The sequence below is a fragment of the Pelobates fuscus genome, chromosome 4, assembly GCF_036172605.1.
Source record: "Pelobates fuscus isolate aPelFus1 chromosome 4, aPelFus1.pri, whole genome shotgun sequence".
Lineage (NCBI taxonomy): Eukaryota > Metazoa > Chordata > Amphibia > Anura > Pelobatidae > Pelobates > Pelobates fuscus.
Genome location: NC_086320.1, coordinates 306,240,082 through 306,266,202, shown reverse-complemented (window position 1 = coordinate 306,266,202; position 26,121 = coordinate 306,240,082). Strand labels below are relative to the sequence as shown.

Below are 26,121 nucleotides of genomic sequence, written 5' to 3'. Positions count from 1 at the left end.
TCCTTTGCTGCTATTTGTCAACAGTAAAGAAAGGGATATGCAATACTCGCCTCCGTGTCTTTAATAAAATCATGACTTTTCGTCATGTAATAGCAAAATCATGCAATTTATATATCTGCAATATAACAGTTACCATGGTGGGTTCTGTCTCAGTAAGATAGATGTTGGCTCCCTGAAAACTAACAATTCAGATACTTATATACAAACAACTGGTTAGTGCATAGAAGCCAATCTGAATATCTAATTACAGCCGTTTAGTAGAGAAGAGGGAAAGTCTTCTAAACAGAGAGAAAAAAAAACACTTAAATATAGTTTAAAATCAAGGAGAGAAAAAGTCTCCAAACAGGGAAAAGAAAAGAAAGAAAAATCACATGAACACGATTACTGCTCAAGAGGTAGCCAGCTTCTGCCCGAGCTTACTCATGTGGCAGAACACTTACTACCTAGCAAGTTTGCCTGTGCTTCAATCAGACCTCATCACATCTTTTTTTGTAAAGAAAACTGACACTACGCACATCACAATGGACCGATTAGTGAAACGCGCCTAGGATCAGTTTGCTTTACATGTTTATATGTTGTGTAATGTGTGTGTATATGAATCTGCCAAAAGTGGGACACAATGGGATAAAAGCCTAGAATAGCGGATGGGCGGTCACAGAAAAGGACTGCACTGATGGGTCTAGATTAGTTTGCGGGTATGTAAGTTACACAGACGTATCAGACTGAAATTATCCTTGTGTTCACATCATGCACCTAGCTACAGTCATTTCTTTTACAAAATGTTATCCTATACATCTTAAATGCTCTACTCAAGAAACAACAAAACATACTGACTAGTGCAATAATGAAATAACAGAGTGCCAAGATACTGACATACTTTCAATATCACACATTTGCATAAGTCATTCTAAAATAAAAGCTTAACATCATCAAGCATTCATGAGCATGAATACAAGCAAATAATATGTCAATTATTATTATTATTTTATTATTTATAAAGCGCCAGCAAATTCCGCAGTTCTATACAATGGATTGAGGGTGTATTACTATTTATAGACGAATTGGCATATTATAAATAGGCACCGTTAGGGAGTTATACAGGTCTCCACTGAATGACACCACATGTTTAATAGCTAATAATTTCTTAATAAAAGACAGGCTGTCACAGTATTATATAATGGAATGAATATATAATATATATATATATATATATATATATACATACATACACACACACACACACACACACACACACACACACACATATACATACATAGCTAGTAAAACCAGGTTCTATTATATTCCTACTGTAAGAAGACAGATGTAGCTACCAAGTATTTGGGACAAATTTTTAAAGCCAAATAAAAATCAATGAAAGAAAGTAAAGATGCATAAAAGAAATTAAGTAGCATAACCACTACAGCTCATTTCAGTGGTTATGGTGCAAAGTATCAAATCGATTTGGAACAGTTAAACAAAAATGCAGGCTCTCAGCACACTCCCCTGCTGTGGCTTGGCTATTCTTCCCTAAGTGCTATAATTTAGGTGCTGGGAAAGCTATGTTTTTTGAGCCCAAGTACTATGGTCCACTGTGCGTAAAACCCCAATGCGTGTGCTTGTAAATACAAGTAAATGGTGGAATTATTGCTCCAGGAATAAGGCAGACAACTGGGGAACTATCACTTCCCTGGAATTTACACAATTGCAAAGAACATTGTAAATCCCCTTTATGTTATCATAACTTTTATTCTTTAGATGCTGTTTTCTTTTCAATGTATATTAAAGATTTAGCAAACTACATAACGCAGTTCAGAAAAGGCAAAGAGCCAACATACCAAACGAAGAGAAGACAATGTTTAATTTCTACAATTCTCTGTACACTGACTGACTATCATGTGCAAAAGACAGAGCTGATAACAATGATTGACAGGGAGCTCAGTTGCACAGTAAGGATTTCAACATCTAATTTTATGTTTCACATGTCACAAAGACACCTTTCTTAAAGGAAAACTCCAGTGCCAGGAAAACAATCCGTTTTCAATCCGGACATTGGCGCTGGATGCAGGTAAGTCACTGAAGGGGTTTGGGATGGGGGGTGGAAGGGAGAGCAGACCTGCAGTGCCAGGAAAACGGTTTTCCTGGCAATGGAGAGTCCCTTTAAGATGAAGAGGTCTGGACTTTAGTAGTTCTTTAATACTAGTTCTCTGCACATACCAGTTACAGCTTGCTACAATCATGACCACATGGGTGATAGCGGCTTTTGTTGGATTCTTACTGGCTTACATCGTCTGCCCAGTTCAAAGAGATCACCCAAGGTTTGCATTTTCATAACAAACAAAGAACCTACATCAGGAAAAACACCATGGGAACTGTAGTCAATGCACCTTCAAAGACTTTATATTGTATAGTTATTTCTACCAATGATAATGTCATCTTTAGATTCTGTTTTATCCATTCACTTGATAGGGAAAACCGTCTTGCCAGCGAAAATATCTTTTCATAATTGCCTTCTTATGATGTTTAGAAACGGACTCCAAAATAGAATACCTGATAATTAGAGTTTCATACTTAAAATTTATCTGAAAACATCACCTCTGGTTTCTCTTAAAATATTATCTGGAAAGCACACAAATGTTATCTGCAGTTCTGTTATTTTTAGCAAGACACCCTTACACAATAAAGGATGTCACTGCAAACATCACTCACATAGATCGCAAATGAATCATACCACATTCCAGTCACAACTTACAGTTTGCATAAAGCTAGACACACAGGTAGTTATATTTTTGCAGCCCTCATTCTGTCCAGGAAACTGTACACAATGAAAAAAAAAATATATGGAGGTCTATTGACTACAGCCCTGAGAAAACAACATTTTTTTCAGTTATAATAAAAGACAAGCCCTCCACGGACTGACGTACCCAACAAGATCCGTCATCCCATTACAGTTTATATCATTCTGACTGATTTACGTATTATTCTGACTTACTTACGCCAATCCAGGGAGTTATACTCCACTCCTCACAATCAGGTTAAGATAGCCAAGTATCAAAAATCTATTTGATTGTTATTTCCAGAGGAAATTATAATGATTTACTTACTAATAACCAAAATGAAGTGGGTTAAAAACAGAATTGCAAAATGTAGACTAAAAATGTATTCTTTGACTAGAGGTCAGTTAAAGATGTTTTACATATCAGTATTAATTGCTCAATGATTGCAATTAGGTTTTCAATTGCTACAATTCACTGGTTACCAAATATCTCCTATGGTTAAATCCTCAGCCTAGTGAGAGCCTGATGGACTCTCACTAAAATATTCAACAACTAACCTATATCCTAGTCTTACTTCAGTTCCCTCCAAAATGTTTCTCTCCTACATCCTCATCATGCATACACAATGAGCACAAATATTACCTAAAGCAGCAGGCACCTTCAGCAAGATATAGGCCTGTGTCTCTTTGGATATGAAAAACAATGCCAAAATACAGAGGATCAAGCTTACATAAAACATCTTATACTGGAACAGGTAGGTCTTGTCACATGCCATTAAATAGTATTCATTTCTAATGCAAAAGTCACGCCATCACCTTCTGCAGCTAAAAACAGAACACAAAAATTGTATTTGACATTGACAGAACAGATTGAGAATTGCTTTGCCACTTTATGGAGAATGTATTAGGGTCTGAAATGCATTCACTGGTTCAAATAACATTATTCTTGGCCCTTAGTCAGAATATGCATACACAAGGTCCTTTTCTGCAACTTGACCATGCCCAGAGGCATTACACAGGGCTTCTCTCTATTCCATTTGCTTTGTATGGCACTTAACATTTTTATGGCAGACATTATTTTATAACCTGCTTACTGTGGACGACCCCCACCAGAACAACATTTTCAGCCATATAACAACTACTAGAGAACCTGTTGAACTGAGCAAAATATAAACTAATAAATCATAAGATTTTAGTACATTGTCATGACCCCTTTTACTTTTCAGTAAAATATTTATAATCCAGTCTTAATTTTTCCCTGACTCCAGATGACGACCCTCATATCTTATTGACAGCATGGCACTAGTTAAATGACTTTTGTTTCTGGCCATGCAGCCCTAACTACACCTCCCCTACATTGGCTCTCACAGCCTGCATTAAAATAATGGTTTCATTTTCAATTAGATTTTAACTTACGTTAGAAATTTTTATCTCCTGTTCTGTAAATCGAACTTTAGTCACAAACAGGAGGTTTCTGCAGGGTCTAACAGGCGATACATTCTAAAGTAAAGAGAATTTGCAGTAAAGCAAGTTTAAACATTAGATCTCTCTTTACAGGTAGTGTTTAGGAATGCTTTGCAAGTCACATGCAGAGAGCTGCAAAAACAAAGTGATTAAACTCCTAAATGGCATACAATTGAGCAGTGAGACTGCAGGGGCATGATCTATACACCAAAACTGCTTAATTAAGCCAACTTTGTTTTGCTGCCTATAGTATCCCTTGAAGAGGGCACTCTGAGCATCAAAACCACTTCATCTTAGACTAAGTCCTATTCGTCTGGAAACATTCCAGTTTCTGAGAGATGACAATATTTTCATATTGTCTAAGGAGAGCAAGGAGTGAGGAGACTGTACTGGCACTGCATTAAACAAAAACAGAATTACTTTTTAAAATATAAATTTATAGACTGTTTTTACTTGCATTTATGCATATTTATGTGCACCTCAATTTTTGAAACCTGGAAACTGGAGGGTTTTTTTTGCTGGAAAATGTAATGCACATTTATACAGCAAGATACTACTATACAACATTGTGCTACAATGAAAATATTCATTGCCATACACCATAGTAACATTAATGGTATTTCAATTTTAGTGTTACACGTTAAGTCTATTCTTTCTTAAAGGAACACTATAGTCACATAAAATTACTTTAGCTAAATAAAGCAGTGTTTGTGTATAGATCATTCCCCTGCAATTTCACTGTTCAATTCACTGTCATTTATGTTGAATCACTTTGTTTCTGTTTATGCAGCCCTAGCCACACCTCCCCTGGCTATGATTGACAGAGCCTGCATGAAAAAAAAAAAACTGGTTTCACTTTCAAACAGATGTAATTTACCTTAAATAATTGTATCTCAGTCTCTAAATTGAACTTTAATCACATACAGGAGCCTATTGCAGGGTCTAGCAAGCTATTAACATAGCAGGGGATAAGAAAATCTCAATTAAACAGAACTTGCAATAAGAAAATCCTAAATAGGGCTCTCTTTACAGGAAGTGTTTATGGAAGGCTGTGCAAGTCACATGCATGGAGGTGATACTAGGGTTCATAAACAAAAGGGATTTAACTCCTAAATGGCAGAGGATTGAGCAGTGAGGCTGCATGTTCTATACACCAAAACTGCTTCATTAAGCTAAAGTTTTTCAGGTGACTATAGTGTCTCTTTAAGCCCTCTTTCAGGAACAAAATGTGCCTGTGTGAATTCGCCAGAATGAAATTCACCAGTTTGAATTTGTCTGTGTGAGTTCATCTGTTTAACCCCTTAAGGACACATGACATGTGTGACATGTCATGATTCCCTTTTATTCCAGAAGTTTGGTCCTTAAGGGGTTAAATTCACTAGTTTTAATTTGCCTGAAAATTTTGCCCTGGATGTAATGCGCCATCAAATCTAATATGCATTCAAATTTTGTAAATGTTATTTTCCAAAAAAGGTGCATATTAGATTCGAGTAAATACGGTATTTAATGTTGAACATTAGAGTGTTCCTTTAAGAATCTGTGTCTTTCCCCTGAACACCTACATATTACCATGAAGACAATCTAATCTCTTCTGTTCCACACCATTTCATACCGCAGGGCCTGGAATATCACTATTATATCCACCAAGTAAAAAACAAAAAAAACTACTTATTTTACACACTGTATGCCTATCGCTATCAATATCATATATATTTTTTTAATTTGTCGTATTAGCACTATAAAACTAGTATTTCAAAGAGAGGTGACACATTATGCTACACCGTGTCACCATAATTCAGATGTAATGGGACACTGTGAGTGGTGGGGGTCATTAATTCTCATTACAACATTGGGAATTACATGTATGGATCTCCTTAACAGTGATGGGAGGTAGACTCCCAGGCTGATGCTTAAATGTGCTATATTGCCACCTGTAATCTTTTTTATATCTATATAGCTGTACGTTTTTTGACATATGATAAGCTTTAAATACAACGTCTACGCATTCTCCACTGATGCCAGATAATGTATTAACATATTAGAATTAAATTTGTCTGGTATTTCGTTTAAAATAAAAAAGGGTATATGGAGCTTTACAGACCTTACAGTTACAGGTTTCCAGAAGTTTAACAAACAAAATAGAGCAGATATGTTTAAAGGACCACTATAATGCCAGGAAAACAAACTCGTCCTTGGTCTCAAAATACTCCAAGAATGGAATTATCATTTAGCGAGAATGATATTATATGGCCATAGCATGTCAAATAGACAAATATAGCATATGTAACATTTTAAAATTATGTTTAAAATGAGGAATTATGCATAAGAAGCTAGTTTCTATATCAGTGATGACTAACTTTTGAATTTGCTGTTTTTGCACTGCATCTCCCATTAAGCTCTTAAATAACAGAAAACCAAAACAGAAACCTGCTATTTTCATATGCGGGTATATATATTTTTATATGATGCATTCCTTATTGCAGCAAGACTCTTATATTCATATGATCAGAGTTTATATTTAGGGTTTATGTTATAAACCCCATTGCATTGCAGTGAAATGAAAACCAAACTGTAAAGTGTAAGACAAACAATGCAATAGGTAATAAAAACGGAACTGGAGAATTTTTCCAACTTGGCTATAATTGCCTCAAATATTTAATACTGTTGCCAATTAACTATAGTTCACTATTTAGTAAACACGCTCCAGTATGTAATACAGCTTGGCCATGTTCTATAGTTGCACCATCACTGGGCTATCTGTGACTGTGCTGCTGATAGAATATATTCCTGTGACACTGTACTGTCATTGTGATCAAACACAGAAACATGTCCCCATCCCCATAATAACAAAACTCATATTCTTTCCACCTCTCATATGTTACTAGTGCTGTCAGAGGATGGATTTCTATAAATAGGGGTAGGGGTAATCAAAAAATCTGCATGCTCTCATATCACATTTCACTCACATTCTTTTTTTTTTTTTTCTTTATATGTTTTATACTAATACTGCAATACAGTAATAATAATAAAATAATTAGTATACAATATATTTAGTATTGATCTGTAAGGGAGCAACCTAAAATCATATCTGTACTACTGGTCACAGCTGCAAGTACCCCCTGACCCTCTTGCCAGCCCTCCTCTGAGTGCTGTCATTATAGGGGGTGGGGGGGAGATGTGCTTACATAAAACTGGATGTAAGGGACCACAATGTCTGTTTAAATGATAATAGGAAGAATGGAGACTATGCAAGGTGGTAACAGCTCAGCACTCTCTCATTAAAGACATTGCAGGTGATGGGGAATAAGGGAGGACAGGAAGCTAGGGGTCCACAATGTCATGAGATGAAGGAAATCATGTCACCCATTGTCCAGCATCCTGAAAGTGTTTGGTGCTATATAATATATCACCTTTATTGTTATTACATAATGTAATCAAAGGGTGCAGGATGACATAATATGTATCATAATGACATTCATTGCAGGTGAATGGGAGAAGCAGATGGCAGGAGGATGGGGATACACAATGGTCATGACATGAACCCTTTGTACAGCGCAGCGGCATATGCTGGCGCTATATACATATTAACGGGGGAGAGCCCCCCGCTGTCTGTAATTGCAGGGCTGAACAGTCAGATAACAAGAACCACAATGACATGAACAACGCCACGGTATATGGTGTGGCTATACATAATAATCCTATTAATACACATTATGAATTGCCCCCCTCTCTCTCTCCATGTCAGGTTTGGCAGTGAGGTGACGGTAGGGGTCCACAGTGTGATGACAGGCGGGGTGAATGTCGCCGTGTCTGGCAGTAGTGGAGTTGCCCAGGGGGGACCTGGGCCGGGCAGTGAAAGGGCAGGTGGTCTTACCTCGGGAGTATCCCCGGGACACGACATGGCACACGGAGAGCAGCAGCACGGCTCCCAGGGCCAGGATCTTGGCGTTCCTCACGGTGAAGTGCTGGTTAATTTCCCGTTTGCCCAGGTTGTAGGCCAGGGCCGCCATCTTGGCTCCTCCATGACAGCAGATTGCGATGAGGCGGCCGGGCGCTGAGGGGCAGCACTGCGGCGAGGAGGGCGGGGAGGAGGAGGCTGCGGGCTGCGGGGGGATTGCGGAGATGGAGGAGGGGGGATCCTCTGCAGGTAACAGGGGGAGCTGCTCATCGAGTTCACCATGGCGCCGGTGGGGGAACGGAGGGCGCTCAGTATGACCCTCCTCACCCGGACCACCATGGGGGGTCACCTCAACCAGGGACATGGGGACAACCGGGACACAACCGGGTTATACCAAGGACAAGACAGGACACTGTGTGACACTACACAACTAACTGTGTGACACCACACAACTACTACACAACTAAAAGTGTGACACTACACAACTAACCGTGTGACACTACACAACTGTGACACTACACAACTACTACACAACTAAAAGTGTGACACTACACAACTACTACACAACTACTACACAACTAACAGTGTGACACTACACAACTGTGTGACACTACACAACTGTGTGACACTACACAAATACTACACAACTGTGTGACACTACACAACTCTGTGACACTACACAACTACTCCATAACTTTGTGACACTGCACAACTGTGTGACACTGCACAACTAACTGTGAAAGTACACAACCACTACACCGCTAACAGTGACACTACACAACCACTGCACAGCTAACAGTGTGACACTACACAATTAAAATTGTTATATGAAACAACCACTGCACAGTTAACAGTGTGATACTACACAACTACTACACAACTGTGTAATATACAAACACTGCACGAGAGTGTGACAATACATAGCTGCTACACATCTAAGAGTGTTATACTATGGGACACTATTACTAAACAAATAACAGTGTCACACAACTACTACACACCTAGCATTGCAACACTGCACAACTTCTAATCAACAACTTACAGTAGGATAATATATCTTTTTTTTGCAGCCCCATAGGAAATAGTTCAAAGTTAGTGTTATATCAAGAGCAGAAACGAAAGAGTTGTGGGAAGCGTTGAACCTGCCTGACTTGAGACTTTTTATATTCCTGTGCTGTATATCTGGTTATACAACTTTTTACGTGACAACTGACTATACAATCTACAGTGCAATAATTGGCTCTACAAACGAACCACTGGCCACACAACAAAGTGACAAGACAATACACAGATGCACAGTGTGCTCCACAGCTAATTATCACAATGGACTACACAACCACCATGTCAATACAATTGTTACAGACATGCACCCCCAAAAAAGACATGACAAGTGGTGTCAAAACACATCAAAATCGAAAATGTCTACAAAGGTTACAACATGCTACATAGTCGAACACAAACAGCCTACACAAACCAACCGTTATCACATGACTACAATTTCACACAACCATATCTCCTGATTACACAGCTGGCAACTTCACACTACTGTATCCAAGCAGTATCTAATAAGCATGCAGGTTCTTGTGACACTCAGAATCATCTGTTCTCCCAAACAACTACAAATGTCTATGAAGTATATAAATGCACCACAAAATCTGTTTCAATAAAAGTGTGAACAATACACGGTGTGTGTCTTACACAATGTATACACGTATTAATATTAAACTGCAGATAAGCATTGTAAAGGTCATATGAAGGTGCCAGAAGTTAGAGAAAGCCTAAACAATGTGCAATGTAGTCCCAAATAATATTCAAAGATTATTCCTTGTAAACGGTCTTTCAAAATGTAGATTTGCTGTATTAACAATCCTCCTCCTGGGTCCTTAAGTTGTCCACTTTTTCCAGATTTTATTCAGTAGGTAGAATTTATCCAACATGAGAGTTCTTAGATTTCTTCATTGTTACAAATGACTGTAAATTTAGATATCTAGTCTGCAAATCCACCCTTATGATAGTAAACTGAGTAGGTGTATTTACTCCTTGTCCACGTCACAAATAGTGTAAATCATTTTTGTAGCTAACTGAACTTTGGTCCACCTCTCTGAGAAAAGCTTAGTGCTTTCATTGTACAGCAAGTAACAATCACACTCTTAGCCAGATGTTTTACAGGTTTTGTTTGTGTCATGAATAAAACTGGTTCAACAAGCCTTGTTATTTTTGTAAAGGAATGCTACATAAAGACTTTAATGAGAGTGAATTAAACGTTTGTGTGTTGCTATATGCATAGGCGTGCGCAGCCTATTGCATTAGGGTGTGCATCCTAAAGCACAAACACACACGCGCGTGTATATGTATATATTTGTGGTCGGGGCAATATTGCCATAATGGTTAGATAACACATAATTAGCAATAAACATCTTAGTCAATAGCACCAGTCAGTTGTGGTGTGCCGGAACCGACGATGCAGTAGGCCTGTAATAAAGAGGGCCCACCTTAGAGGGTAATGTGAATAAAGGGAGTGGTGGGAGAGGTAACTCGCTAGGCCGACCATGGTAAAGTGGGAGAGGATTGGATGCCTTTAAAAAGGGGACCCAAGCCCTTCTCACAACTACAGGCCCAGCCTTAAATTTGTGGTCGGGGCAATATTGCCATAATGGTTAGATAACACATAATTAGCTATAAACATCTTAGTCAATAGCACCAGTCAGTTGTGGTGTGCCGGAACCGACGATGCAGTAGGCCTGTAATAAAGAGGGCCCACCTTAGAGGGTAATGTGAATAAAGGGAGTGGTGGGAGAGGTAACTCGCTAGGCCGACCATGGTAAAGTGGGAGAGGATTGGATGCCTTTAAAAAGGGGACCCAAGCCCTTCCCACAACTACAGGCCCAGCCTTAAATTTGTGGTCGGGGCAATATTGCCATAATGGTTAGATAACACATAATTAGCTATAAACATCTTAGTCAATAGCACAGGTCAGTTGTGGTGTGCCGGAACCAGCGATGCAGTAGGGTAATAAAGAGGTCAAAAAGAAGTGTACCATACAAATATATTCATTCTACAATACCTCAAAATTACTTGGATAAGTCTCGAAATGCTTGACAAATCCCTTACCGGTTTACGGCATAGATAATGTATAAGAGCATGATTTCCAGCATCCCATGCCCTCTGTTGCCGAGTCTGGCCGGGAGATGTCCCGGCTCTAAGGGATGCTGGACTAACTGTGTATACTCTGCGAGATGGAGCACCAGACCTTGCAGAGGTTTTGGTAGAGACAGTCCTTCAGTGACTTGGGAACTCAAGACGTACGATTTAAACAAAGCCACTATTAGTATGATCTATATAACGTACCGACAGGCTAGCTATTGCCAAGTGGCGAAGAATTCAACTAATGAGGGTAACAGGTGAGACCCTGCTAGTTGCTAAGCGGCATGAGATGCTCTATCTATGCAGTGGCCCAAGAGGAGGTAGAGGCCACCAAAATGCGGGTGGTGGGGTGATGGTCTCTTGATGACTACTAAAGCATAAGATAGAATGGGAGTGACAGATGAGGCCCTCCCTATGCAACAATGCGAGGCGAATAACTATGCGTTGGGCCTATGGCGTCGTCATCCGAGTATGATGGGTACCACTGAGCATGAGGATGGGTGTTGGCCTCGCGGGACCACTAGACTATGGCATAGAGGCCAGAAACCTATCATAGTGGGCACCTAGATCCCTAACAACCAGTACTATCTGCTAATAGGGGACCTCAGCACGGGCCAGATCGACAGATTGTGGACCCATTGTAGAATGGTGTCCGAGAACGTATGCCTCTGCGTGACCAGATTGTGGATCCATTTAGAAAAGTGACTGAGCACGTATGCCTCTGCGAAGGTCCGATTGTGGCCCACGTAGAATGGTGACTGAGAACGTATATGCTACAGCGTGGACCGGATCACGGACTGGAATAAGTGAAAGTGACTCATCCCCCTGGTGACCACGAGGCAAGAAAGGCAAATGCTGCCAGGAAGGATGAGCTTCTCGGCCGGGCAAAGCATGCCACCCAGAGAAGCGAACCTAAGCCTAAACCATAGAGGAGGAAAACCGAGGAGGGTATAGGATCATGGCCAAAAAAAACCCCACAAAAAAGCGACCAACCCGGAAACGACTAACGGTCAAGAACCAGCAGGTGACGACGGAGAAGGAACAGAGACCCAGCAACCAGAGCACGGAACAGCCCGGCAGGACCCCGGGTACCGCCAGCAACGCAATGCAGCGTGGGGAGGCGGAGACGAATGGGCGAACTCGGCGAGACGGAAGGGACCCGAGCTTCTGGACGCGACGGCAAGCAGAGAGGTACCCGTCAGTCTAACTCACCATTCAGCAATCGGACCCCACGAAACCGGCAGGCGCCCGGCAGCGGGACCTCCGCGTAGCGACGGTACAGGGAAACCCAGGTAAGTGTAACTAGCCAGGCTGACCACAGTAAAGTGGGAGAGGATTGGATGCCCAAACTCCTCCCACAACTAGCCTTAGATATATATACGGGTTTCGAGTAAGGGGAGGAGGGCTATAATCACAATTGGTGAGTACACTTTATTTGTCTTATATAAAGTTTGCTTTTATGGTTGTATGCTGATCTTGAGGAAGACCCGAATGGGTCGAAACGTCGATCACTTTACTACATACCGTTTGATGGAATAAATACCTTTCTAACTTTGGAAGACCGGAGAGTGCATCCTTTCTATGTATATTTTGTATGTATATTTATATATACCGTATATACTCGAGTATAAGACGAGTTTTTCAGCACATTTTTTGTGCTGAAAAACCCCCACTCGTCTTATACTCGAGTCAGTTGTCTGTATTATGGCAATTTACATTGCCATAATACAGACATGGACCGGGGGCTGGCAGGAAGCTGTAACTTACCTTCACAGCAGCTCCTGTCAGCTCCCTTCTCTCTTCTCCGGTGCGTGCAGCTCCCAGGTCAGCAGCCTCTGCAACTCTCGCGAGAGCTGCGGGGTCAGAGCGTTGCCACGGGTTACCGTGGCAACGCTCCGCGCGGCCGCGAGAGTTGCAGAGGGAGCTGACCTGGGAGCTGCACGCACCGGAGAAGAGAGAAGGGAGCTGACAGGAGCTGCTGTGAAGGTAAGTTACAGCTTCCTGACAGCCCCCTCCTACAGCCCATCCACTGGACCACCAGGGAGTGCGAGCCCCCCTCCCTGGCCAGCTAACAAGCAGGGAGGGGGGACGAAAACATATTAATAATAAAACAAATAATAAGAAAAAAAAATATTAAAATAATAACAAAAAAATAATACAATTAATAATAAAATAAAAAAATAGTTACCTAAAAAAAATAACATTAAAAAAAATTATTAAAATAATAATTAAATCATAATTAATAAAATGCCCACCCCCCCACCAATGCTCTGCACTCACACACACACACACACTGCACACACACACACTGCACTCACACATACACACACTGCATTCATACACACTGCACTCATACACACTGCACTCATACACACTGCACTCATATATTACACACACTGCACTCATTATATACACACTGCATTCATACACACACACACTGCACTCATACACACACACTGCAAATAAATATTCAGTTAATATAATTTTTTTGGATCTAATTTTATTTAGAAATGTACCAGTAGCTGCTGTATTTCCCACCCTAGTCTTATACTCGAGTCAATAAGTTTTCCCAGTTTTTTGGGGTAAAATTAGGGGCCTCGGCTTATATTCGGGTCGGCTTATACGGTATATATATATATATATATATATAAATATAAATATTTTTTAAATAGCATAGCAGCAGTGCAGCACGGAGCCTCCATTTTGAGGCTTGATTAGGTTAAGGTGACACTTCCTTGCCCCTCCCTGACCCCCTCTTCACACATAGCGGCTTTCAGCGTCCATCCTGCTCCATATTTTATATCCCTCCTATATTTCATGTTTATCCCCCCATATTTCATATCCATTCCCCCATATTTCATGTCCATTCCTCCCCCCATTTCATGTCCACCCCTCGCCCTGACGGCCCTGACTGCAAGAATCAGTGTTTAAAAGGACAACAGCCAAGGAAGTCGGTGTGGCGGTCCGCCCGGGTATCACCGCCAGGGATTCCCTTTTCCTCTAATAAAGTAATAATCCTGAAGTGAAATATCACCTGTATCATATATCCCCCCACACATGAGCCAAGGCTTAATGCTGGGAGAAGGCTGTTTTATTTAGGGCCACACACTGTCTTTTACGACAAAGCCCATTCAATGGGTTTCTTAAACAAAATAACAGGGTAATCCCTCCCCTGTACCTGAGAGATAATTGAGTCAGGAACTGTACAAACTCAATTATCTCCAGGTACAGAAAAACACATCATTTACAGACAGCCCAAAAGTAACCCCAAAATGCATGAAAACCCCACAAAAGTCAAATCCCCGGTTAGCCCTGATCTGAGTGACCAACATATGCAAAAATCACTCAGATCGGTTTGGTACTTTTTAATCGGCATCGCAGGGAAGGTTTGACCGGCTTGCCACAAGGTTGAAGCCCAAAATAGTTCCAGGGAAATTGTGGCAATGGCCGGTCTCCATTCATGGGGTTTTGTACGAAAAAGGTTCACAAAAGATTTCACTGTTAGAATGCTCCCCTTGTTTGGTAGTTGATAACTCCCGAACGCCATTCGTGTAGATGGTCAGGAACTTAAACGGGCAGCAGGTTTATCTTTACCGGTGTTCGCGGGAATGCCTGGCCGCAAACAGTTCCAGGCACTCGACGACCAGGTCCTGCTGCCTGTGCCACTCAGTGGAGCATTATATTAATTGTTTCCTTTATGGTTTTCATACAGGATACTTAACATTCCAAGTTCTAATGAGGGTCTGGGGTGGTTCTCAAAACAAATGATGGGGCTATTCCTTCACGTCGGTCTCTCTCTTTGTCTCTTTTGGGGAGGACAGTGAAGCAAGCAGAGGTGTCATGGTGAAGTGAGAGAGACTGCGCCAGACTACCCAAGTTTAAGGTGCAAGGGGAAGATCTTCATTTAAATGTTTAGTATTGCCCTTTTCCTATGTATCTTTTGGTTATGGACTGGATGTGTTTACAATGTGTACTGTGTATATTCCTTTAAAATATGTGACAGTATCCTAATTCAATATTAACAATACATTATTTTTATACACTTCTGTTTGTGTCTTGTTTGTCGCACATTTCCTAAAAGAATAACCTTGTAAGAGGGTCATAATTTCTCACAGAATTGGCGAGCCAGGTAGGAGGGATTTAGTGTGACTTGTAAAAATATTCTTAAGTGTATAGATTGTATATTGACCTGAGATACTGTTCAGATATTGTGTATATGAATATCTGTGCATTGTGCTTTATCAGTGATGGAGAGTTTATTGAAAAAGATTGCTAAGATCTCTAATCCTGAAGCAATTTTAAATGAATGCAAGGAGCATTAGATCCATGGCTTAATGCTCATGATTACGTGGCCAGAGCAATTATTCAAAATAAATTGTTCAAATCTAGGGGTAAAATTGCTTTGATTTATGCCGCCTGTAGGATTGCGGAGAAGTACAAATCTCTACATAAGCAAAAAGAGTAATTAGAGGCAGAACTTTCTAGTTTAACCCCTTAAGGACACATGACGTGTGTGACACGTCATGATTCCCTTTTATTCCAGAAGTCTGGTCCTTAAGGGGTTAAAGCATGATGTTGAGTCGTTTAAACTGTCGGCGCAAAATGCTACTGCTTTGTGTGTAGGTAGCCAGAAAATGCGTCAAGAAAATTAGGAATTGGGTAGTTATAATGAGCAGCTTCTAGAAAGTCTGAAGGATGCAGAGGGAGCTATTAGGATCCTTGCTTCCAGCAGCCAGAAATAAACAGGTCATTCAGATTGCATGTCTCAAATTAATTCATTAAAATCATTAGAGAAAAGAAATGCTGTTGTGGCTACATGCAATGCTGCAGAATCTGATACAAATGTTGTGCATTACATAGCGTGTAATGTTTTTGCAGATGTTCATGGTAATTGTGAGTGCAGCATTCCTGCAAAAATGGCACCAATCTCTGTTAACTCTCCGATGGATTCTCTAGGAATTTTAAGTTCTCAAAAATGTGTGTCCAGATCCTTGTCCATTGCTGAGATTGATTGAGTTTGCAAAGAGTTTGGAAAAATAGGCTTTCTTGGTAACCCAGTGGAAGTGTCAATAATGTAGCCCATGGAGCAGCGGAGCTAAGGGGAATGGGCCTTGACATTGCTAGGAGACAGGCATAGAAGGGGCGTACTAGTCGGTACTGGCGGGGCCTTGTGCTGCAGGATCCACTGCGACACCCGCTGTGCCACCTAGGCATCCCACACGGAGGACACGACCGCCACAACGTTTGAGCCTCAGCGCTGGCTCCAGCTGGAGGAGGAGGCTGAACTCAGGGCTGGAGACTGCGGTGAGCTTGGGAGTACAGGTGGTCGTGGCCAGTGTCGCTGTGCGGCCACACGGTCTGACTGTCTTCCTGGGAACGAGGCTGAGGCTGCATCTTTGGGCCGCGAAGGAGAGGAACGGTCACTCTGCAAACTGGCTTCAGTTGGAGGGGGTGAAGGTTCAGGAGTGTATTGGTGCGAACATTCGGGTCGTGAACAGAAGGCTGGATCTGACGAACGTTCTGGCCATGGACAGGAGGACGATATGGGCTGCGAACAGAGATGCCGGAAACCTGCCGCACGTTCTGGTCGCAAGATTAAGGACAGTCATGGGACCATTGTGGTGTCACCTTAAACGAACTCTGCTCTGCTCGCAACTGTTCAGTTACTTGGATGGGATTTGGAAGGCGTACCGCACATACTTGGCTTGGCTTGGTGGCAGTAGGATGAGCAGTTTCGTCAGAGGCTTTTGGTCAATCCGGGAATGAGGTGGGATCAGATGGACCTACCGCTGTGGATGAAGCTAATGATGGCACAGAAGGCAGCTCACTTTCAGCCCAGGGCCGGCGCGGGATCTTCCTCTACCTCGTCGGCCGTCCACAAAACAGGGTTCTGCTGGCTGTACAATGAGGGGCAGTGTAAGTAGGATGCGGCATGCCGTTTCAAACACGACTGTTCCTGGTGTGGAGGCACGCATGGTTACAATCGTTGCTTTAAGAAGGATAAGTCCTCTTCCACAGGGGAAACGCTGGGTACATCGGGGCACCCGTTGCTGTTGGGGTGGTCGCCGGTGAAGGTCGCCACGTTGTTGCCGTGACTAAACAGCTATGGTAACCAGGAGGATGCTGTGTTTTTATTGGACAGATTTACGAGGGGGTTTGTGATCTGCGGAATCTGAAGTCTGTGGGGGACTTTCCGAGTGTGGTGCGGGAGAAGCTATTTAAAGAAGTACAGCTGGGGCCATTCACAGAGCCCCCGTTGAGCGACTTGTGGGTTTCACCGTTGGCAGTCGTGCCAAAAAAGGAACGCAGTAAGTACCAACTTATTCATCATTTATTGTATCCACATGGATCCTCAGTGAATGATGATATTGACAAGGCTCTTTGCTCGTCATATGCATCATTTGACCAAGCGGTCGAGTTGTTTCGGCATGCAGGCAAGATGGCGTTGATGGCCAAGGCTGACATGGAAACGGCTTTTCGGTTATTGCCCATTCACCCCGACTGTCATCATTTACTGGGCTGTTTTTTCGAGGGGCAGTATTTCATCGAGCTGTGTTTGCTGATGAGTTGTTCCATCTTGTGTGTGTACTTTGAAAAGTTCAGTACCTTTCTGGAGTGGGTGGTCAAATCTGAGGCAGGCACTAGATTCATGGTCCATTACTTAGATGATTTCCTTTGTGTCGGGCCGGCGGGCTCAGAGATGGTCCGCCTAGGGTTGAGAACTTTGGAATGGGTCATGAATGTCTTCAGAATACCGCTAGCGGGCGACAAGACGGTTGGGCTGACTACTTGCTCGTCTTTCCTGGGCTTGGAGATATATTCGGTCCAGGGTGAATGTTGGTTGCCTGAGGATAAGTTGCTGGTACTCCGGCAAGCGGTGGTGGAGGTCCAGGAAGGTTACATTGCTGGTGCTTCAGTCATTGGTGGACCAGCTCAACTTTGCGAGCCTGGTGATGCCTGTGGGGCGAGTATTTAACAGGTATCTCTCCAGGGCGACCAGCGGAGTAGCGTCACGCATCATTTCATTCGGGTGTCGGCTTCCATGAAAGCCGATCTGGTTGTGTGGCAGGTCTCTCTTGGACTTTAATGGCATGTATATTTCCGGGAGCATCAGGTTTGGGGCTTATTTCGCAGGGCACTGGTGTGCAGAAGCATGGCTGGATGAGGGACAGAAAGGTTCTTTTTTTACCAACAATGGTTTGTGCAAGAGGCCAGGACTCTGCTGCGGTGCAGTTTGACATTTTGTTATGGTTCATGTGTATATACTCTTCCAGGATTGGGACTACAATGGAGGCAACTCGGTCGGGTTTGGGGGATGAACTGGTCAAGAAGATCGGGAGGTGGGAATCAGTGAGGTTCAGGTCATATGTGAGGCCCAACCATTTGGTGTAAGTTAGGTTGAAATGGTTATGTCTGTTCTATGTTGGTAACATGTTTTTCTTCCACAGGTTGGAGTACATGTGTGATGGGACACTTGTATGTGTACTGGGCACAACGGAGAGCCACAGTTCGTCGTCAAGGCATACAACTTGGCTTTCCGCCCTCAATGGTGCAGATTGAGTGGTTTGGTTTTAGGGGTTTAGTTGGCAGGGGGGTTTCCTTTGAGCTTTACAAAAGGATTAGTGAGGGTTCAGTGCCTAACATTGTTTTGATTCATGTCGGGGGGAATGATTTAGGTCTGGTTTCACAAAGGGCTTTGCTCATGGGGATGAAAAAGGATTAAGGCATATGGTCCCTGACGTGGTTGTCATATGGTTGGAGATTGTACCGCTATTGCAATGGCGCCAGGCTAGGGATCACTAGGCAGTGGCTAAAAGTAGGGGGAAGGTGAATAAAATAACAGTGACTTATGTTAGGAGCTTGGGGGGGGGGGGGGGTTGTTTGTTAGGCATTGGGAGGTGGAAGCTCAGTTGGAGGGGCCATCTATCAGAGGTGGGCATGGATTTTTTGTTGTTAGGGTTTCAGGAAGGTTTACAAAGAGCGTTGTTTTTGATGGTGGTGCTGGGTATGGATAGAGAAGTTAGGGTGTAGGTTGTTTGTCCTGATGTGAAATAGTTTGGTTCGCTAAGAACAGTTAGGTTTGGAAGGGTATTGGTAGGTTCAAGCTCGTTGGTTGCTCCGAACCCGGTGTGTGTAGGGTGTATCCGGGTATACCCCTTCATGAAAGAAAGCTGGAAAATCATGCCCTCGGTGGCAATGGTCATGTTTAAATGTTAATTATATGTTATAATGTGGTTTCACTTATTGTGATGTGGGTCATTGTCTGGGGTAGTATTGTTAAAGCAGTTGGGTTTGATATGTTATGTTAATACGTGACAATGACCTTAAATTTTTGTAAGCATTATTTATATATTATTAAAGCTTTGATACCAAATAAAGGTGTCGCAGTATTTGGGGGGGGTGGGGGGATTTTGGGAGTGGGGCGTTCTTAGGCATATGCCGAAAAAGGCGACCATACATATGTCAAGATTCAGCCGTTTTATAAAGTCAAATCAAATTTATTAGAAGTGGACAAATTTGAAGTACTTTTGAGTAGTCTTGACTGCACCTTAAGGACACATGACATGTGTGGCATGTCATGATTCCCTTTTATTCTAGAAGTTTGGTCCTTAAGGGGTTAAAGGCAAGTTTACCCAATGAAGTGTTTGTAGAGCCCAGAAACAAAGATTTGATTTTGCTCTCATATGAAATCTTAACCCCTTAACGACGAGTGACGGACGAGGTCCGTCACTCAGGGGAATGCGTTAATGACGAGTGACGGACCTCGTCCGTCACGCGTTAAAATTAACGCCGCGATCGCGCAGTGCCGGCGATCGCGGGGTTAATGCTGTTGCTGGGTCCCTCCGAGTCAGGGGCAGACCAGCAGCAGCAAATCCGGATATCCCAGCCCATGTGATCGCTGTGACAGCCAGTCACAGCGGTCACAATGCTGCTGGGATATCTGATCTGCCTCCCTCCACCTCGTGTGGGTTTGTGAAGTGGAGAGAGACGGATCGGTGCTACATTGTGTCCCTGATTTATTGCAGAGTTATACTTAAGTATAAAATTCACTTTTCTGGAGTTAAAAAAAAAATTAACCCTTTCCCTGCTGCTTGATCACTGCTAGCAGTGATCAATATACAGGTCACAGTACTCTACTGTGATCTATTTTTTTTTTTTTTACTTTCAAGGGTTAATTTTTAGTTTTTTTTGTAACCCTAAGGGGTTAAATTTTATTATTTGATTTTATTAATTTGTGATTTAGTTATTTTGGTGGGTGGAATTTAGTGGGAATTAGGGAATAAAAAAAAAAAAAAATTTTTTTTTTGTTAGAGTTTTGTTAGCTGTGTTAGCTGTATTAACAATGTTTAAAAAGTATAGCGTGGAGGAGGCTTATGCCCTGTTAGCGGCAGACTCAGAGGCGACTGACACTGCCTCAGAGAGTGAAGCAGGGAGTGACGCAGGGGATGCAGGGGACATGGACTATGTGCCAGATACTGCAGGACCATCAGGAGAAATCGACGATTCCCCTAATGCTGACCATGGCGCAGATGACTGGGTACCCCCTAATAATTTTTCCCCAGACATCCCAGTGTTTACAGGCAATCCTGGCATACAGGCGGACCTGTCTGCCTATAGTGCGCTGGATGTTATGCAGCTGTTCTTGGGGGATGAGATTTTTGGGGAGATAGTCACCCAGACTAATCTCTATGCGGAGCAATATCTGGCACGCAATCCAGACTCTCTTATCTCTAGGAAAGAGAGATGGTACCCAACCAGTGTGCCAGAATTTAAACAATTCTGGGCACTGACCATGTTAATGGGGCTAATTAAAAAGCCCACAATTAGGATGTATTGGGCTAAACATCCTATTTGCAATACTCCTATTTTTGCCGAGACAATGACAAGGGAAAGATATGAAGACATACTAAGATTTATGCACTTTAGTGATAACAACAAGTGCCCCCCAAAAGGTGATCCGCAGTATGATCTTCTTTACAAACTACGCCCTTTAATTGCCCACTTTAACAGTAAATTTGCCGCTATATATACCCCCAATAAAAACATTTCCATTGACGAGTCCCTAATGAAGTTTAAGGGAAGACTGGGGTTTAGACAAAATATCCCATCCAAAAGATCCCGATATGGGATAAAATTTTATAAACTATGTGAAAGTGGCAGTGGCTACGTATACACCTTCCGTGTATACGAAGGAAGGGATAGCCACCTTGATCCCCCAGGTTGCCCAGATACAGTAGGGACAAGTGGAAAAATTGTCTGGGACTTAATAATGCCACTACTTAATAAAGGTTATCATCTATACATCGATAACTTTTATAATAGCATCCCACTGTTACAAATGTTGTATTGCTTCGAGACCGTGGCCTGTGGCACTATTCGGAAGAGTCGCACAGGTTTCCCAAAGGCTCTAGCGAACAAAAAAATGAAAAGGGGGGAAACAGCAGCTCTCTGCCAGAATGAACTGCTGGCACTCAAGTACAGGGATAAAAAGGATGTTTTCATCTTAACCACCATCCATGGTGAAAACACTCGGAGGGTCGCAGTTCGTGGCAGAGACGAATATAAACGGGTGCCAGTCTGCATACGGCAATATAATCGGCATATGGGGGGCGTTGACCTGTCCGATCAACTGATGCAGCCATATTTGATCATGAGAAAGACCAGGGCATGGTATAAAAAAGTGGGCATATACCTGATGCAGATGGCAATCCACAATGCCTTTGTTATTTTTAAAAAGGCAAATGCTGGGCTGAAAAGCACTTTTCTTTCTTTCCAGTTTGAGCTAATTTCTAAGCTGCTAGAATGCCACACAAGGAGACCATTAGTGGAGCCTAGCAGAAGAATGGAGGCAGGTCACTTCTGCTTTAAGATTCCACCAACCCCTAAAAAACAAAACCCCCAGAAAAGGTGCAGGGTGTGTTACAAGAGGGGCGTAAGAGTTGAGACCAGCTATTACTGCCCTTATTGCCCCTCTCAGCCCGGCCTATGTATTGGCCATTGTTTTAAAATTTTTCACACCCAGGCCGAATAAGTAGACCAGTTTTGGGGTGTGATTTTTAGTCATCTGTCTGATTGGTTACCGAATCTTGGCTTTGTCTACCGTTTATCCTGTCTTCTCTGATCCTTGACCTCGGCTTGTCCTATCGTTGTTCCGTTTCTCTTTACTCCTTTGACCTCGGCTTGTACCTTGACAATTCTCTGCTTGTATAGCCCGGCCATTATAAGGACCGGTATTACAAGTTTCTCTCTCTGTGTTCTCTCTCTTTGTGGTCTGTCTGTGTTTTGGTTTCGGAATCCATGACAGCTTTGCCCGGGACGCAGATGACTGTGTACTACCCCTGGATAAGTTTACCCCAACTATTCTGTATATGGGGGTATCATTGCACTAAGATGGCATAGCTGAGCAACATATTAGGTGTTATACTGCCGTAGCACACATAAGGATAGCAAAATATACAGTAACATCTCCAAGTGTGTGTCAAAAAGGCAGAAAAAATGCTAATTGCAACTAGACTTGGTACAAACTAACAAAAAAATGATCCTACACTAAGGTTTAGAATATACCTTTTGAAATACCCTGGGGTGTCTACTTTAAGAAATGGTAGGCCTTTGTGGGGTAGTTTGAATTTAATACCTGCTAAGATGCTTGGAAATTGCACATAGGCCCAGCGTCAAAATTCAAAGTTTGGTAAAAACTCATATGACATGGTCTCCAATGTGCCCCTTCAACATCCACATAACCATGAAAAAGGTACACATGTGGGTATCGTTGCACTAAGATGACATAGCTGAGCAACATATTGTGTGTTATACTGCCATAGCACACATAAGGATAGCAAAATATACAGTAACATCTCCAAGTGTGTGTCAAAAAGGCAGACAAAAATGCTAATTGCAACGAGACTTGGTACAAACTAACAAAAAAATGATCCTACACTAAGGTTTAGAATATACCTTTTGAAATACCCTGGGGTGTCTACTTTAAGAAATGGTAGGCCTTTGTGGGGTAGTTTGAATTTAAAACCTGCTAATATGCTTGGAAATTGCACATAGGCCCAGCGTCAAAATTCAAAGTTCGGTAAAAACTGATATGGCTTGGTCTCCTATATGGCACTGTAGCTTCACAAACTAGTGCCAAAGACATACAATGGGGGTGTCATTTTTCTCAGAAGACTTAGCTGAACATAATTTGGGGGGTTTGAACTTAGTGGCACATGTGAAATATACAAAATGCCCAGCACAAATGCAATCCATATGTAAAAAACGCACAAAATTATTTTTTACCACATACTTTGGCATCTATTGGTGAAAAAATGGGGGCATGTTAAGGCACAATATGCACCTTATGAGATACCCTGGAGTGTCTACTTTTACAAATGGTAGGCCTTTGGGTTTTTTTTTCGAACAGACAGACTGTTATAATACCCCAAATGGAAGCATAGGCTCATTAAATCCGTCTCTCAAAATTCTACTGTGAATACTGAAAAGGACAGGTCTCCTATATGGCACTGTAGCTTCACAAAATAGTGCCAAAGACATACAATGGGGGTACCATTGTACTCAGCAGAAGTAACTGAACACATAATAAAACTTTGTACAGGAATAGCACACACCAACTTTACAAAATACACATGAGAAGTTCTTTGTTATAAGTTTGTGTGCGAAAACCCCAAAAAAACACAATTTTACTCCAATATTTAGCAGAGGTTGGCGGTAAAATGGCTACGTAGAAAGTGTCAAAACAACCTTAGGTAAATAGCCTGTGGTGTCTACTTTATATAAATATATACTTTTGTGTGGCAATTTTGTTTTCTTTTATGGCTATTAGGCTTACAAGACAAACATACCAAATTCTAAAATCGCTCCACATAAAAAGTTTATATTACTCCTTGTGCTTTGTTGATACCGGAGAAACTGACGGAAGCGAAGCACAGAGAGATGGACACAGGTTTCTTCAGGAAGGAAGAGATTCTTTATTGGATCACCGATCGGGACTCAGAGGGACTAACGTCACCAAAATACAGCAAGTTCTGAGCCCCGGACAATAGTGCAGGCTCCTTATATAGGCACATAACTCCTCCCATATTAAGCTCCACCCGCACATTCTCTTGACCAATCAACACAAGTAAGAATTAACTTCCTGCTTGACCGCATGGCTTGTCCAGCACAATGGAGGAGGGGGAATACTACATCCTGTATTCTTGCACATGCTCCGTACACTACTGATCGTATCTTGCCTCGTGCAACCAACTGATCGATACGTCAGCATATGCACGTACACATGCCACGTGGTAATCTCGGCCTACTAAATTTATTTTTACCGAGATTCCACCACATTCCCCCCTTTGATGCCTCTTGATATTTCACAATTACTTGAGGCATCACTTAACCTTGGTTTGCATACACCGCAAGTTACCATGAACCAGACCAGACATATCTTATGATGTGAATCTCTTAACACTCATCTTCCTGCATTGGTTCTCCCTGATCTAGAGCCTTATACTTATAAACCGCCATTATCTGTGCAGCAGCCTTCCTCTCTGCTATATTTTCTATCAGGCTTTGCACAGACCTAACTACTAAGGGTATAAGACACGGCAGGACTAGACACAACATTAAAATCAGTAGGACTCCACCTACCACTGCCTTAAGCCCTCCAAACCACTCATACCAGCTACCAAACCAACTACTTGGATTGTACCCTTTCCATACCTGAGTAGGCACATGCGCTAGTTTAACCATATGGCTAGTAAGCTCTGCTATCGCTTGCCCTTCGTCATCTATTTGAAGACAGCAATTGCTCAGGTTAAACTTCCCACATACACCTCCCTCTACTGCCAAAAGGTAATCCAAGGCTAATCTATTTTGGTAGACTGCCGTCCTCATCCTGGTGTTATGCTTCGCTAGAAGATTGAGCGCTTGTGATGTCTCGTTGGTGATAATCTCAACCACCGCCTGTAATCTTATAATTCGGTTGAGCATATAAATAGGGGTTCTGTAACCAAAGGTACCATCCTCAGCCCACGTGGCTGGCCCATAATAATCTATGATACGCTGGGGAGGCCATTCATCATCTTCCCAGGCGCCTATCTCTATGGGTCCCCTTTTCTTCCTATGATTCACATCATACACTTTAACTCCCAAAGTCTCACCTGTTTCAATCGGTAACAAGAAGAAGGATGGTTTGAGCATACCCAACACACATGCCCCTTCCCAGTCCTGTGGCAACTCCGAATAGGCTTTCTTACCACAGATCCAGTACAAATTCGCTGGGGCTCTCCAGGTAGATGTGATGGATAGGTCAAACCACACATCCTTTAAATTGGCGTATCTAGCAAACGGGTTAGATGGTTCTGAGACATTTGAAGCCGACCACCAAGTTGTATTCTTTGTATCATCATCATAAGCTTTTTGCCCTAGACAAGTTAATTCTCCTACAGAAGTGTTATACATTATTCCTTTCCTTGCTATGCAAACATAACCTATGATGGAGGTCTTTAATCTCCACTCAGATTTACCTCTAACACTCATATGATAATCGGCTTGTGTAGATATTAATTGGTCAACTGCCTCAGAACCGGACATTACCTCCTTTGCTTCCCAAGGCCATTGGTCTCCCATGTTAGTACCTCCACACACATAGCAGTTGGTAACATTAAGACTACCGGCAATACTTTCAGCTAAATCAAAAAACAGGTTTTTAGCATTATGGGGGATCTTATTATCTATACTCATCTCTTCATAAAAGGAATGGTATACTTGATGAGTTTGGGAGGATACCGTATCAGTCTCTATCCCTATAAATAATACTGTCCCAGGATCTAAACCCGTCCCGTATATC

The 26,121-nt window shown here is 42.2% G+C and overlaps 1 protein-coding gene across 1 annotated transcript in view; it reads right to left on the bottom strand.

Annotated features, from left to right (window-relative positions):
- CASD1 (CAS1 domain containing 1) overlaps positions 1-8,661 on the bottom strand; it is a 52,420-nt gene extending 43,759 nt beyond the window's left edge. The window contains exons 1-2 of the mRNA XM_063452265.1: positions 8,641-8,661; positions 8,112-8,569 (exon numbers count right to left, since the gene is read on the bottom strand). Of these exons, the coding sequence (XP_063308335.1) occupies positions 8,112-8,499 (388 nt within the window). The 5' untranslated portion in view covers positions 8,500-8,569; positions 8,641-8,661. The remainder of the gene's footprint in view (positions 1-8,111; positions 8,570-8,640) is intronic.
- Between the last annotated feature and the right edge of the window lie 17,460 nt (positions 8,662-26,121).